Consider the following 16338-nt stretch of genomic DNA (forward strand, 5'->3'; position numbering starts at 1 on the left):
CGACCTCAGACTTCTAGCCTCCAGAACTGTGAGAAAACAAATTTCTGTTAAGGCAGCCTTAGGGAAACTATTATATAGCTTAATTTCTAATATGGTCAAGTTTGATAGATAAAACCAAATAAACAGATTAAGTACCCAAAGGAACGTAAGAATGTAAAGAGGTCCTGAGACCAAAAAGCTTGAGAACCTGGTTTAGATACTTCCTAAAAGTATTTTCTTCCTTTATAACTTTTGATCCTATCTTTAATCTTTTTGAAAAAATTAGTATATCAATTATGTGTCTTTTCTACTAGCTTTCAAACTGACATTAACCTAAAATAATTATTTCCTGTTTGTAACTCCGCTGCTTCCTGTATAACTCACTGTAATTTTTAAATATCCCATCACATTTTGACTGCTCAAGTCTACAATCTGATCACTATAGACCAGTGTTGTCCAACAGAAATAAAATGCCAGTTTTCTACTGGCCACATTAAAAAGTAAAAAGAATAAATTAATTTTAATATGTTACTTTTTTCATGTTACTTCAAAATCTGGTTATGTATTTTATATTTACAGGACATCTCAATTCAGAAAAGCCACATTTCAAGTGCTCAACAGCTACTATGTGGCCAGTGGCTAATACTTTACAAAACATATTTAACACAGCTCTAGACAGAAGCAAAAATACTTCATCTTCAAATGCACTTGAATTCTGATTTGAGTTTTACACCCCAGTGACCACATCTTATTACTTTTCTTCTTCAGTTCTGATATTTAATATTTCTATTTTATTGTTCTGCTGCATATATTGAACCCTTTACTTTCCAAATGCTAACCCTGATTTATATTTCTTTCAGGAAATTTTATATTTTGAGGAATATGTCATTTACAATATAGTTTTGACCTTTTGTTACAGTTTTTTTTCCTAAAACTATAAGGACATATATTGACTTTTCCACTTACTGATCATTTTGAATTATCCAAAGTCAAGACAAATGAAAACAGAACTGGAAGCAAACATTGCAGAAAGAAGTGCAACTGTCAATATAGTACTACAGGATTCCTAAAGTGGATGTGGCACTGAACCTGCAACATATTACAGCCTCCTTCATCCATGACAAGCCAACTTAATACCCTCTTTTTCTTTTTTTAATAATTTTTAAAATTCCTCAGTCTGTTCCATGCCTCTGGGTCTATTTTGTTCATTAGATTCCACATATGGTGAGATCATGTGATATTTGTCTTTCTCTGACTGGCTTATTTCATTTAGCATAATAATCTCCAGGTCCCTCCATGTACTTCCTTTTTACTGCTGCATAGTATTCTGTGGTGTAAATGTGCCATAGCTTTTTTTTTTTTTTTTTATCAACTCACCTACTGATGGGTACTTGGGCTGTTTCCAGATCTTAGCTATTGTAAATAATGCTGCTATGAACATATATTCTTAAGATATATTCCTAGAAGTGGGATGACTGAGTCAAACAGCTGCTGCAGTTTTAACTTTTTGAGGGAACTCCACACTGTTTTCCATAGTGGTTGCACCAGTCTGCATTCCTACCAGCAGGGTACCGGGGTTCCTTTTTCTCCACATCCTGGTCAGCTCTTGTTGTTTATAGACGGTAGCCATTCTGGCAGGTGTGAGATGATACCTCATTATCGTCTTAATTTGCATCTCTGATGATTAGTAATGTTGAGCATTTCTTCATATGTTTCTTGACAACTTTTTAAAACCTGTATCTGAGAGACAAGGCCCTAAAACACCTACCTCTGAAAGCTAATGGGGCTTGCATCCACAAACCCCACAAAGCTATAATGAACTGAGAAACGGTTCTTAAAGTGCTCTCACCCCCAAAGTCACATGCAGACTGCAAAGCGCCCAGACTTTCTGTGAAAGGCTTATTTGCTCATCTTAAAACACCGGCATGAGATGCAAGCATCTAATTTAATACGTATCTAGGAGCCTATGGAAACACTTTCCAGATAAGCAGAAGCTAAAGAGTTCATCACCACCAGACCAGCCTACAAGAAACGTTAAAGGGACTTCTTCAAGTTGAAATAAAGGGCACTAAGTATAAGTATCTCTGATACAGGTAAATACATAATAACTTTTAAAATAATCTAACATTGTAAAGGTGGTGGGTTAAACACTTATAAAAGTAGTAAAAATAACCATAACTACAATAATTTCTTAAAGAATACACAGATAAAAAGATGTAAATAAACAAAACATGAGTGGTGGGAAAGAAGTACAGATAGAGAAGTTGTAAGAGTATTTAATTTTGGTACAGCTTCAATTGCACTTCTGCCTAGTCGCTGGTCTTCTGCCATTCCACCTCATTTGTCTACGTAGGTGTATAATCTAAAAGTACTCATTTTTGTAAGTCCTTTGAGTACTGTAAAGACCACCATTAGTTAAAGAAAGTTAAGTATCCAAAAAAAACTAGGAAAGGTTAGTGAGTGAATCAAGTTCCCATGACACTATTGACTTTGCTTCCCTAAATTTTTGCTAAAACTCACTTTTCCCTCACCCTCTACAAGACAAAGAAACACACTAGGCCCAAGTTGGCAGAAACTTTCAAGACTTTTCTTGACCTACATCAATGACTGAGAGGTGTAAGAACAAAATAACAAAAGACCAAATTGTTCTCTTTTCTATTGGAACTAATTTCAACATGCAAAGTTCGAAATTAGCCACTGATTTTCTATGAAGGCACTTCTCACATGAACAACTCCATGAAACATGGCCATGGTTATATAGTATTAAGTAATAGTTAATGATTCCCCTAAGCAAATATATCTCAAAGTTCTAAAATTTTTAAAAAATCTCTATCTACAAAGCTGAGCACCACACCCTGTAATACATGAATTACAAGCCAATCCAGACAGCATTCTTCAGTACCTAGATGCACACCTCTCAAAGCTTTTGAACAGAACATAATTTTAAAGGGAAAAATTAACCAGCTTATGTATTTATGGCATATCAGAAATAAAGGAAAAAAATCTCAAAAGGAATCAAATAAAAATTCTAAAAGGAAGAGGGGGGGAAGGGGAAAACACAAGAAAATGTTAAATCACTTGATATAGAAGAGTTTCCTAAGTTTATAACAGGTCACACAAATCAATAAATACTAAAACAATTCTTCACAAAAGAAGAAATAGTCAAAAGTAAAAAAAAAAAACCAAAACACTAAAAATATTCTATATTTTGCACACCAGAGATCAAACAAAAAAACCTGAAGTTAAAAATGTAATAAAACAGGCAATAACTATAAATACTATTAATGAGAATATAAAGTGGAAATCAATTTGTCATGACTTCATTGATGATTTCTTATTTGACTTCTGTAACTCTTTATGAAATAAATAACCTGAGTATAGAAAAGGTTTCATGTAAAAGGGGATTTACAAAAACAGCATCATCATCAATAATGCAATTCAAAAAAAATTATTAAAGATGTGTACTGTAATTTGTAGAATGACCACTACATACAGACACAGACAACAACAATAACAGTACAGTATAATCCAACCATTAAACTAGAGATTGAAATAACATGAGCACAAAAAGAAATACTATGTCCTAATGCTAACTGAAAAAAATTACGAAATTATTATATATTTTAGGGATAATTGTATGTAAAAACCTGCACACACAAAGCCAATTGAAAGATATTAAATATGCAATAGTACCAAAACAATACATTTTTAAATTGGGGGTGAATATGATAAAAAGTTGCCACTTTATGGAGAGATGATATTTATAACACAGCCAGTAATTGCTAATCAAGTCATCTTTGCAAAAATAATATATATTTGTTCAATCAATTATTATTTCATCTGAGTAACTTCTATTTCTTCACAAATTTTTAAAAAATCATTATCAAGAACTTACCACATGAGTAGTTTTTAATGTATTGCCATCAAATCTGCACAAACTGGAACTCTCTTCAAAGAAAATATCACATTCTTCTAACTCTTGAGCATTACAAGGAGGTTTTCCTTTATCGGGATCTGGATTCTTAAACCAGAAAATAAAATCAGTATAGAAACAATAGGAGAATGAATTTCTTCATACTTAAAAATGTTAATATTACAACAAAAATTAAAAACTAAATTTCAAACCCATGACTAATGAAAACTTAATCAACAAACAGAAATTATGGAATGATGGAATCAGCAAAAGGTATATTGAAACAGCTATTATAAACAAAGCCTATATATTCAAAGATGTAAAGTAAACATGTCCAGAGAGTTATGGAAGATATAAAATGGAACTAAATTTATCTAAGACAGAATTGACAGCTGATTAGACATTTCAGAAGAAAAGCCCAGTGAGCATGAAACATAATAATTGAGTCTATCGAAATTGAAACACAGAGAAGAAAAAATAAAAACACAGAATCCCGTTACCTGTGGAACAATATCAAGTGGTCTAATTAATATATGAGTAATTGAAAAGGGGAAGAAAGGGAAAACTTTTAAAGAAATAATGGTCATTTTTTTTTTTTAATTTGATGAAGACTTCACTTCTATAGATTCAAGGTCAAAGCCTGGATGTGGAGCCACCTAGTTGTGGTTGCTGTTCCAGCTGAAAAATCAATGGAAACAATTCTGGTTGTTGTGGCTGGCTGTAGCTGGGCCCACTATTATCCTGACTCGAGAAGATACACATGTCCAGTGGGATAAAGAAAGAACCCTCCACACGCCTTTCTCTCTTCCCCTTTCAACTACCCATATGTTAGGGATAGGAAGGCAAAAATAAAAACGTCAGGACTGCCAAGGCAGCCAGTACTGAACTGGACAAGATTCGAGAAAAGGGGGTGGGATCGGGGCAGAGAGGGTCAATGGGGGGAAAGGAGAGGGGAATCTGTAATACTTTCAACAATAAAGATAAATGTAAGATAAACAAAATGGTATATAGCACATACAGTTATGTACAGTACTTAATACTTGATAACAGTAATAAACTATGTTACTGGTTTACAAGTTTACCATACTTTTAATTATTTTAGACTGTACTCTTTCTATTTATAAAAAGTTTGCTATAAAACAGTATGTCATGTTACACCAGCAGCAGCCTCATACATCTGGTGCTTACCGCATCTCGATTGCATCATTACCTTGATTTAATCTCATGTTGATTTGTACAGTGACATGTTGTAGAGGTTGGTAGCCTAGGAGCAATAGGCTATACCATCTAGGTTTGTGTAAGTGCACTCGATGATGTTTGTACATTTAAGCCATTAAACACAAGTTACAAAATCGCTTAACATGGCATTTCTTAGGACATATTTCTGTCGTTAAGTGCGTGCATTTTTTTGTGTGTGTATATATGTAGAGAGAGAGATACATACATAGATGCGCCTCTACCCTACACAGCATGCCCTCCCCCCCATATATATGTATTCAAATATTGCAAGGAATAGAAATTGGAATTTTAAACCATATTCAAGCAAAATAATGTTTGAAAACCTGGCATATCCTCATCTTTCTGATCCTTAGAAAATGAAACTACTATTGTAATTGCTTACCAGTTGTTCAGAGGTCAAATGCATCAAACGTTCAGCTATTGCAGCACATTGGGCTGAGTCTCTTATAAATTCCCCTTGCTTATCACCAACTACTAGCTCTGGCCAAGTCAGTCCTTCATTCTTCTTAATCAAGGAAATCTCCAAGCTAGAAGTTTAAATGAGAAAAGTAATATTATATTAAGCAACTATACAAATTATACAACTAATACCAAGAGAAGAATCTCCCATAGAAATTACCCCTCCAGTGTGCAGAAGATGTTTTACCAAATATTGTGTTCATTTTAGTTCTGCATATGAAAAATCTGTAATTTAAGGATAGGCAATTTAGATTTAATAAACAAATAATGTATCAAATGGCTTGATAGGAGTAATTGGAAAGAGTAAGGCAATCCAGAAAGCATTGTTGTAGTCCAGCTGTGTGACATGTTACCAAACTTAAGTAACAGAAATCTAAGTAGCACACATCTGAGATATTTCATTGGGCAATGGTGGAGGTGGGTACATAAAGTTAATTGGAAAAGGCCTATAACTAAAGGTACCTCTGTGTGTGTGGAACCAATTAACTTTATTTTCACAAACTAGTAGCCATAATATATATTATTCACCTAAAGATCAGGTAAGTTAAATCAATACAAATGTTATTTCTCAAAATTCAGATTTTAAAGAATTGAAAAGAAATGTAGGATTTAGAAAAACAATAACTTTGGTAAAACAGTAACAAAGTTAATATGGTCTCTATCAACTTAAAATCTAATTCTGTACATTTAAGCCATTAAACACAAATTCCAAATGTACTGGAAAGGGCCTATCGAGGAATCCTGAGATTCAGGTCTGATGCAGCAGTCAAGGGAGAGCGAGCTGAGTCAGGCACACAGTGGACTCGGGAGGATAGGGAGTTGCCATGTGCCTCTTGAATAGGAAGGGCAATCCAAGTAAGCTGCTTTGGAAGCAGCCGCGGCTGTAACACAGAGGAAAGTAGGGTGGGAGCAGCCTTTCCATGTGCCACCTTTGGTACACGTGTGCTACACTAACCCACGCCCTGGAACACAACTGCAAGCAAACAATTGCAAGAACATAATAATAACTATTATCATAATTATCAAATAGAACATGCAACTTATCAACTATTCTTTTTCAAGGCTGTTATCACCACCTCATGAATTAATTATAGCACTTTAAAATTTTCTGAAACTACTTTAAGAGATTATACAAAATGCCTTATGTAATATGAATTCCTATCATTAGCATTAAAATTACCACCACAAACAATAATGCCCAGGTTTAGTTATATTTTCTAAAGAGAAAGCTAATCTTGATAATGATGATAAAGATAATAATAATAAAAATGACAATAGCTTATACTGAGCAGGTATTTACCATATTCCAGGTGCTATCTTAAGCACTTTATATGTTTTAATTCATGTATGGCTTACCACAACCAAATGAAGTACATACTATTATACAAGTAAGAAGGAAAGCACTGAGGTTAGAAACTTGCCAAGGTCACAAGCTAGTAAAGGAGTCTGGCTCCAAGTCCATGTTCTTCACAACTGTACTATTCTGCCTCTCTGCAAAAATATATGTCAACAACTACTAAAGAACTTTACCCAGTGACCAGAATGTAGAAATACTGTTCTTATCAGCTGCTACCTAAAGAAGTTAAGAGTTCATATAATCTCAGTTGTAAAAATATTCTGATCCTTCATTAAATTGGCACAACTGCATGTCTACATTTGAATACTAGTATCAAATCCTGCCATTCAAGCCAAAAGGAACATAAAACCCAATACATAATAAACTGTAGATTAGTTATTCTTACATGGGAAGGAGCATTATTTGAAAATGAGATAGATAATTTAATCAACTACAGAAAATTGTGTGCTTTTAAAGCAACGATCCCACCTACACATCATTGTAATTACCTTTTCTAACATAAAATAGTAATCTAGCAAGTCAAATTCAATGGAAAAACAATACTGGACTATGGTCAGGTATTAAATGCTTGAAACAATCTGCATGAGCTGCATGAGGTCCAGCTATTCTCGTAGACCTTTGGTGGGTTACTGTTTAATGACATATTTAACAATATGTTCTATTTGCCTTGCCATGTTCTAATGCTACCCTCAAACATCTCACACACATACACAAAATGTGTTTAAACAATATGTGGAAATATAAACTATTTTTTAAAAGAATCTTTCAGATAACTTGAGTTTTTAAAAATATATTAAAATGTAACCAAGTCTTCAAATTTCTCCATTAATAAAATGAATTCAGGATATCTGCTTTAAAGGTTAAAAAAAAAATTAAACTAGCTATTATCTATTTTTTACACTCCCAGGATTTAGACTCAGACCGAAGATTCAATGGGTCATATATTACTAATCAATAATGATATATTAGGGTAAAATATCTAACTGACACCCACTTCAGATCAAATTTGACCATTTAAAAAATTAAGTTCCTAATACTACTTATTAATCCATCACTGAATTCAAGAATTACTAGGACCTGATATAAATAAAAGAATAATTTTACTAATCCAAATGACTGAGGCATGAAGTACCTGGGACAATAGATTTGTAAAGAGGCATAGCGAGGGTATAAGATTATAATAATAAAAGCATAATATGCATCCGAGGACCTTCGTTGGAGGGAAGCCCGGGTCCCGGATGCCTGCTGGTGGCTGGAGGGAAGCCCAGGACCTGGCAGCCGGGGGAAGGAAAGCCTACTTTTGCATGAATTTTGTGCATGGGCCTCTAGTAGTTTTATAAGACCCTTAATGTTTGTTTACCTTTTAATACTCCTTTTATGGAGGTATAATTTATAGACAAAATTCCCAGGTTTCAAGTGTAGAATTCAATGAGTTTGACAAATGCATACACCCATATAACCCAAGGAAAATAGTGAACCTTCCAGAAAGTTCCCTGTACCCTGTGCACACACAGTTATCACCTAAAATTTAGGTCCTAAATGATTATGCACAGAGTAGCATATGAAGCCATAAAATAGTATAAAAAAATTATGCATTCTTTATGAAAAGTTCTCCAAGATTTATGATTAAAGTCACAAAAGCAAGCTATATAACTATTTATAGTATGTGTTAAAAACTTTTTTGTTAAAAAAAGAAAATAGTATATATGCTGCTTAAATATGTATAAAAGTAAACTCACTACAGACTGATCCATCTGCCTGTCAGCATAACTATTATTGCTCGTCTCACATTCAGTTCTCATAAGTATATATCTAGTGACATATGATCTCACTCATCTAGGGGAAATGATGAACAACATAGACTGAGGAACAAGAACAGAACCAGAAGCAAGGAGGCATCGATCGGACTATCGGGCCTCAGAGGGAGGATAGGGGAGGGTGGGGGGAGGGGGAGAGTTCAACCAAAGGACTTGTGTGCATGCATATGAGCCTATCCAACGGTTAAGTTCAACAGGGGGTTGGGGCATGCGTGGGGAGGGGGGGGATGGGAATGGGGGGATGAGGACAAATATGTGACACCTTAATCAATAAAGAAATTAAAAAAAAAAAAGAAAATAGTATATATGCTGCTTAAATATGTATAAAAGTAAATTAATATTGTGTTGTGAGGAGTTAGAGATGGGTGACTGGAGGGTGTGGATTGGAGGGAGACTTATCACTCTATACCCTTTTATAGATCTTAAATTTTAAAGAATGGGAATGTATTATCTAGTCAACAAAGTAAAGGTGGTAGAAAAATTATTTCTATTAAAAAGTACAAATTAAAATAACTATTTTCACCTATTATTATTGTTGTTACTATTACTATTATTGTATCCAAAGCTGGTAATGAAAACCACTACTGTGTAATGTAAGCAATAACTAAAACTAGTATCTTTAATCTTAACTACAACTATGTTCTTTGACATAGTAATTCCAATTTTAATCTGCCTTAAACATAATCAGCAATACAGACAGACCAATTATAGAATTTCCTTCTAAGCTAACTACTGTGGAAAGAATAAAATGTAAACTAATAAAAAATAAAATAAAATTTAAATATAAATAAAGGGGGTCCTAATATATGGTGATGGGAGAAGATTTGACTTTGGATGCTAGGCACACAGATCTTGTAATATAGAAATCTGCACCTGAAACCTATATATGTTCATTTTGACCAATGTCACCCCAATAAATTTAATAAAAAAATTTAAAAAAATACATAAATAAAATATGTAAAAAATACCTATTATTTTCTTTAATTATCCATGTACTGCTTTCATGATCAACAGATGAATAGAGATTTCCTTCCAAAAACCTCTGACCCTTCAGCACAATGTTAACATGATCAGGCAGAAACTGTACTTGAATGTCCTCCTTAGTACTATCTTCTGGAAGCCGTATTGTGACAGTCAGATCCTCTTCAGTCTGTTGCCAGTAATACAGAGGCTCTATTGGGGGGGAAAAAAATGCAATCTATAATAATAAAAGTGTAATATGCTAATCAGACTGGACGTCCTTCCTTCCGGACAAAGCCACAGAGGGTGGGGGCAGCAGGCAGGGGTCAGGGCTAAGGTCCTTGCACAAATTTCGTGCATCAGGCCTCTAGTTATGTAATTAAAAAGTTAGGTAACAGAACATATAAAATTAAGAGACTAGAAGATACAAAAGAACACCCATCTAAAAGAAACAGCATATTTTTTAGTGATCTCACAAAAAAAGTAATTATAACCACACACAGAGAATTTTCAGTTATAGCAATTGCACTTGTCATTTTCCTCTTCCAGGTTTACCTAATTATTCATAAAATACTGACAGCCATTCCTCTCTCCTTGCCGCTCTCTTAAATACTCTGAAAGTCTCTATTAAAAACTGATATTCTTTGCCTATAACATCAAAAATATGAACAGTAATGTTTATAGAGGGAATATTTTTATATTGATCTATAGATGTATTTATCTCTTGAATATTTTTAAGAGAATATGAATTCTTTGTATATAAATGTAAACTTCTTCTGAAAGACATTGTTCCTCTTTTCATTCTGAAAACATTACAAACCTTCATTCAGTCAGTCAGTCAGTCTCTCAGTCTCCACAGAAAACATTCAGTGATTATACCTTCAAGGAACTTCCTTTCAGTTTATTACAAAAGGTATACTAGTACACATAAAATAAACAGAGTTGAGCTTACTGTAAAAAATTAATATCCTTAATGCTAATATGCCAGCTACTCAAATGCCAAAAAATAGGCATTATTTATTCGTTTGCCAAGTATTTATTAAACATCTAATCACATAAGCTAATATATATAAACATTTTTGGTAATTATAAAATTATTAAACTAGTTTCCACTATTTAGGTGGTATATTTTACAATTATTATTCTGGGAAAAATAAAAGAAATAATTAAGCACTATCTCGACCTGGTAAAACCTATAACCTATAAGGACATATAAACTAGATGAATATGTATCTATACTAATAAAAGGGTAATATGCTAATTAGACCAGGAGACCTTCTGGACAAAGCCATGATGGTGGGGCCGAGGCAGAGGTGGCTAGGGGTGATCAGGCCAGGAGGGGAGGGCAGTTGGGGGTGATCAGGTCGGCAGGGGGGGCAGATGGGAGTGATCAGGCCAGCGGGGGGGGGGGGGGCAGTTGGGGACGAGAAGGGCAACGGGGGTGCAGTTATGAACGAGCAGGATAGGAGGCAGAATGGTTAGGGGTGATCAGGCAGGCAGGCAGGCAGGCAGGCGAGCAGTTAGGAGCCAGCAGTCCTGAACTGTGAAAGAGATATCCAACTGCCGGTTTAGGCCCAGTCCCTGTGGAATGTCTAACCAACAGTCAGACATCCCCTGAGGGGGTCCCAGATTGGAGAGGGTGCAGGCCAGGCTGAGGGACACCCCTCCCCCCCGAATTTCATGCACTGGGCCACTAGTATACATATAAATACACATGAACCGTATGAAGATGAAAAGTAAAATTACCTTTGATTTTATCTGACATGTCATCATCTTTCTTTTCTTCAACATCTTGACCAACTGGAACAAATGTGAAGGACTTGTAGGAGACGATCATTAGACCATTCCCATCAGGCTCAATAGCAGCATAATGGGGCACTGACTTTCCACGGAGAATATCACGCTTAGTAATTTCATATTTATTATCTGAAAGAATATTATGTATTTTCTGAACAAAAATTACAAATAAAAAACTATATTATAAAAAAGTATTTTGAAAATATGTATGTTAATTTCAATTCAAACTAAATATTTAAAATGTACTATTAAAAGACATTCTATTGGGTGTCTTTATAGATAAAAAAAAGATAAAAAATATTGACCACCTAATATTCTGTAAATAAATCCTAAATTTAATATATTGGATTTGATAAAAATTGTTCTAGATTGTGCTATCCAATGTGGTAGCCACTGATCACAAGTGGCTATTTAATTTAAATTAAGTAAAATTAGAAATTCATTTCCTTAATCATACTAGCCACATTTCAAGTGCTCAACCGCCACACAGGCTAGCCATGATCACACTGAATGGCACACATATAAAACATGTCTGTCTTGCAGAAATTTGTATAGGACAGCAGTGCTCCAGATCATGAAAGTGACTGACTTACCCAAAATACCAGCCTCTGAAGGATCTTCCTTTTCCTTGACTATAGCCTGTCTACTTTCCTAGCAAGTGTATGATAGACATCTTCTGAAAAGAGCCACAAGTTGAGGATAAGGGAAAAAGTGTGGTGTGGACTATTTTCCTGCCCATTCTAGCTACTGATAAGGGGTTTTATTAAAATGAAATATGTTTGAAGTAGAAATGATTTTTATATACACCCAGATATATATTTATATGCCTATAATAATCAAACAAAAAATTATACTTAGAATTTTAAAGATATAAATAACTGTTTTCTAAAGTGTCTGGTAAATTAACTAAATTTATTCTCCTATGAAAATACATTATTTTTGCTTTTAAAAGAACCCAAACATTTTAGTTGAGTCCATACCTTTACTTATACTGTTACTCTATTAAAGTGGGTTCTACTTATAAACTTCACACTGAACAGTCAAAATTGTAACTCAATGTCATCTGAGTTACATATATATAGAATCTATTCTAAAAATATCAATTACTGTTTTTGCTCTAAACCTTCATCTACATTCACACATTTATTGCATGTATATTTAAAAATAAACTTCATTTCATTTCATGAATTAAAAACTCTTTATTTTTTTCTACACAGGTACATGCAGGGCAAAGAGTCCTATCTCCTTTAAAGACTCATAGTTATCGACACTGTATATTTTACAATGTGTGGGACAGAAAATAATAGGTAAGTTTCAAGTGAAATCCATGGTTAAATAAGTTGGGAAAGTCTAGATTAAAATTAAATTTTCTTTTTTTACTCAAAATGTTTAGAAACTTTAATATGCTTACCGTGTAATGGGGGATACAGTATGCCCACATTTTAAAACTAACTTGACCACAAAATATAATTCATTAAATGTTCCACTCAACACAGCTTAGAAAAACACTGTTCTGTTATCTTCACTTAAAAATAAAATGAAAACTAGCACAATTACATTAGTAATAGGAGAAAAAAAGGAATGAGACATTAAGAAAAATAAAGTAGCCCTAGCCGGTTTGGGTCAGTGGTTGGAGCGTTGGCCTGTGGACTAAAGGGTCCCAGGTTTGATTCTGGTCAAGGGCAGGTACATCGGTTGCAGGCTCGATCCCCGGCGTGTGGGAGGCAGCCAATCGATGTTTCGGCCTCTCCTCCTCATTCCCACTCTCTTTAAAAACCAATGGAGAAAATATCCTCCAGTGAGAAATAACAACAACAACAAAAAGATAAAGTAAACCACAGAAAGTATGTTTCTATAACAACAATAATTAAAATTAGTTTTGAGGAGAAAAAAGGTAAGTCTAAATATATCTATCTAGTTGAGGCATGAAAAAAAGATGAAGGGAAAAGAGGTGACAGAGGTAGAGCCACTGTGTTCTGAGACATTCTGATAAAAATTCCTGTGGATTGAGCTAAAGCTGTCACAAAACCAAGTGTCTTAGAGAAAAAAAGGGACATGCATGAGGATTTCTCCTGTAGAATGTTAAGCAACTTAATTAAAAAACAGAGCTTTTATTATCTAAAGCAGTGATTTGCACAGCCTATATTTCCACAACAAATATTTTCAAAGAATAAATTTTATATCTTTAAATGGTTAAAAAAAAAATTAAGAGAATACTATTTAAGTACATGTAAAAATCACATAAAATCCAAATGTCAATACCCATAAATAAAGTTTTATTGGAATACACTACACTCATTCATGTATTGTCTGGCTGCTTTTGCACCATGTGACACACATCATATGGTTACCATCTAGCCATTTATAGAAAACATTTTCCAACACTTAATCTAAAGTTTTAAGACACTGTGTTCCTCCAGAGATGAAACTACAACACTGGGGGGGTAGAAAAACAAATTATATCAAATACTTACCAAAAAAATCTAGTAAATTTATTTAGCTTACTTATAAACTATTCTGATTACATATATACTAGAGGCCTGATGCACGAAATTCATGCAAGTGTAGGCCTTCCTTCCCCCGGCTGCCAGCACCCATTTCCCTCTGGCACCTGGGACCTGGGCTTCCCTCGCAGCCCTGGCTTCGTCCAGGAAGATGTCCGTTCTAATTAGCATATTATGCTTTTAATACTATAGATACACACACATACATTATATATATATATATATACATATACATACATACATATACATACATACATATATATACACACACATATGCCCATGCATGTATATGCACATATATATTCATATATACATGTAGTTCATTTTAAAATAAAAAAGCTCTCTCAGAAAAAAATGCTAATAACCTTTATCAGATTCGAAACTAGCAGCTACGGTAAGAAATCTTTTTCTATAGAGATCAATTTAATGATCATTTAATACTGATAAGTTAAATAAGTAGGTTCATAAAAACTACTGAGAAAAATAACAGTCATGCAAACAAGCTCCCTTAGTGCTAAACTACAGTAAAAAAATCACTTGGTGAGTAAAAGTGAAGCACTGGCAAAGAGCAAGGCCACACCATTAAAGGATTTCTAATTAATAAAGAAAAAAGATCTGAACAATATTTATTAAATTAAAAAAAAGAGTAAGTTTTAATGTCCAAGTTAGAAGTTTGACAGACAGTTTCAAACAGAATGAAAGTGAGGACTTTCCTACAAATGAAAGCACTTTGGGTGAGTAAAATAAGAGTTTTCCTGAGGGTAGAAACAAATGACAAAGTCCAATTTTATTGAAAAGAAATCACAGTTGTGATTTAATAACCAAAGATATTCATTTTTATATAGGCAGTTATATTTAATTTATATTTCAATTATACTGTGATTTATAATTAATTTACATTTAGTTTTATATTCAGAGCGAGGCAAAAGTAGGTTTACAGTTATGAATACATGAAAGTTTATTCTTATATAATTTATTAATTATTGTATTATTTTCCATACGAATAACCATACACCTATTTTTGTCCCACCCTGTATATATAAATTCTTTTGCACATACGTATATGTGTACACATACACATATATTCTTGTATATATTAAAAATATACACTTTAGTCTTTAAAAATTATGTAACCATGTCTCCTTTTATACAAAAAAAAAGCATAATTGACTGGGGAAGCACATTATTATTTTTTTTATAAGGAGAAACTGTCTACAGATATTCATTCCACTGGATGGAAGGTACTAGAATCACAACCCAACACCGAAGAAAATGCAAACAACATTTATAGGAACAGCTTTGCGCTTCAAACTTACTAAATTATGGCAACCATTTGGAGAGTCAGAGTATGTTATGTTTTACCTTTATTTTTCTTACTGATAGTGACCCACTCCAAGGAAACAAAGAAACCACTTCCTTTCATGTCCAATCCTTCTTTCTCTACTCGAAGAAGTAGGGTAGCTACTGAATGTTCTTCAGCTTTCAGCAATGAGATACTGTGAATTATGATAAAAGGATTCCCTAGCTCTTCATTAAACACAATCTAGAAAAGAAAAAAAAAGGTGACACTTACAAAAGTATATTTATATATAACATGCATGCAGATAGCAGAGGGAATACATAGAATTCTGACAATCCAACAATTAATCTCCATACTATTTATTACAAGGAACACAAAATCGTAAAAAGCCTTTAAATAAAGGTTGCAACCTTAAATAGGATTCCTTGAAGGACTTGTAAAAAAATATTTGTTTTGTTTAACAGAGAAACTGATCAGCACTCTTGGCTTAAAAACAAAACAACAGGTCATACAAGCAGCAACTAAAGGAGAAGGAACTAAAGGCAATCTCCCAGAAATTAATTATCAAGTGAAAACAGTGCTCTATAAAAAAGAGAAGACTTGAGCAGGTTACCAGTATTATTCCTCCATCTCTTCCCCTATCTCATATATGATTTATTTCTGCTTTCTTTCTCTTAGTGTCTGGATACCAGGCATGCATGTATATGTGCAGGTGTACTTTTTTTCCTATTTTTATTTTTGGTTTGTCTTTCCGTTGTTTTCTGAAAGTTTATAAAGAGTCAAAGGCACTGGAAAACAAATCACTAAAACTTTCTTACTTCTCAAAAACAAAAGAACCATTTACATTTAAAAGGTATAATTCAACCATATTTAATATGTAATACTAAATTTGCTTATAAAAAAGGAAATATAATCATATGGAGACACAAAATCTTATCAAATTTTTTAATACTATAAACAATTTAAAAGACTATATTTTATTAAAATACTTAATAAAAGTTCTTTAATACTGA

The 16338-nt window shown here is 33.6% G+C and overlaps 1 protein-coding gene across 3 annotated transcripts in view; it reads right to left on the reverse strand.

Annotated features, from left to right (window-relative positions):
* Positions 1-16338, reverse strand: part of NUDCD1 (NudC domain containing 1) — a 61463-nt gene that overhangs the window by 15049 nt on the left and 30076 nt on the right. For 2 of the 3 annotated variants that reach the window (XM_054708367.1, XM_008143391.3), the window contains exons 4-8: positions 15388-15568; positions 11471-11650; positions 9733-9937; positions 5514-5658; positions 3875-4000 (exon numbers count right to left, since the gene is read on the reverse strand). In XM_054708367.1, coding sequence (XP_054564342.1) covers positions 3875-4000; positions 5514-5658; positions 9733-9937; positions 11471-11650; positions 15388-15568 — 837 coding nt within the window. The remainder of the gene's footprint in view (positions 1-3874; positions 4001-5513; positions 5659-9732; positions 9938-11470; positions 11651-15387; positions 15569-16338) is intronic. The other variant, XM_054708368.1, reaches the window with a different exon arrangement.

The sequence above is a fragment of the Eptesicus fuscus genome, chromosome 19, assembly GCF_027574615.1.
Source record: "Eptesicus fuscus isolate TK198812 chromosome 19, DD_ASM_mEF_20220401, whole genome shotgun sequence".
Classification (NCBI taxonomy): Eukaryota; Metazoa; Chordata; class Mammalia; order Chiroptera; family Vespertilionidae; genus Eptesicus; species Eptesicus fuscus.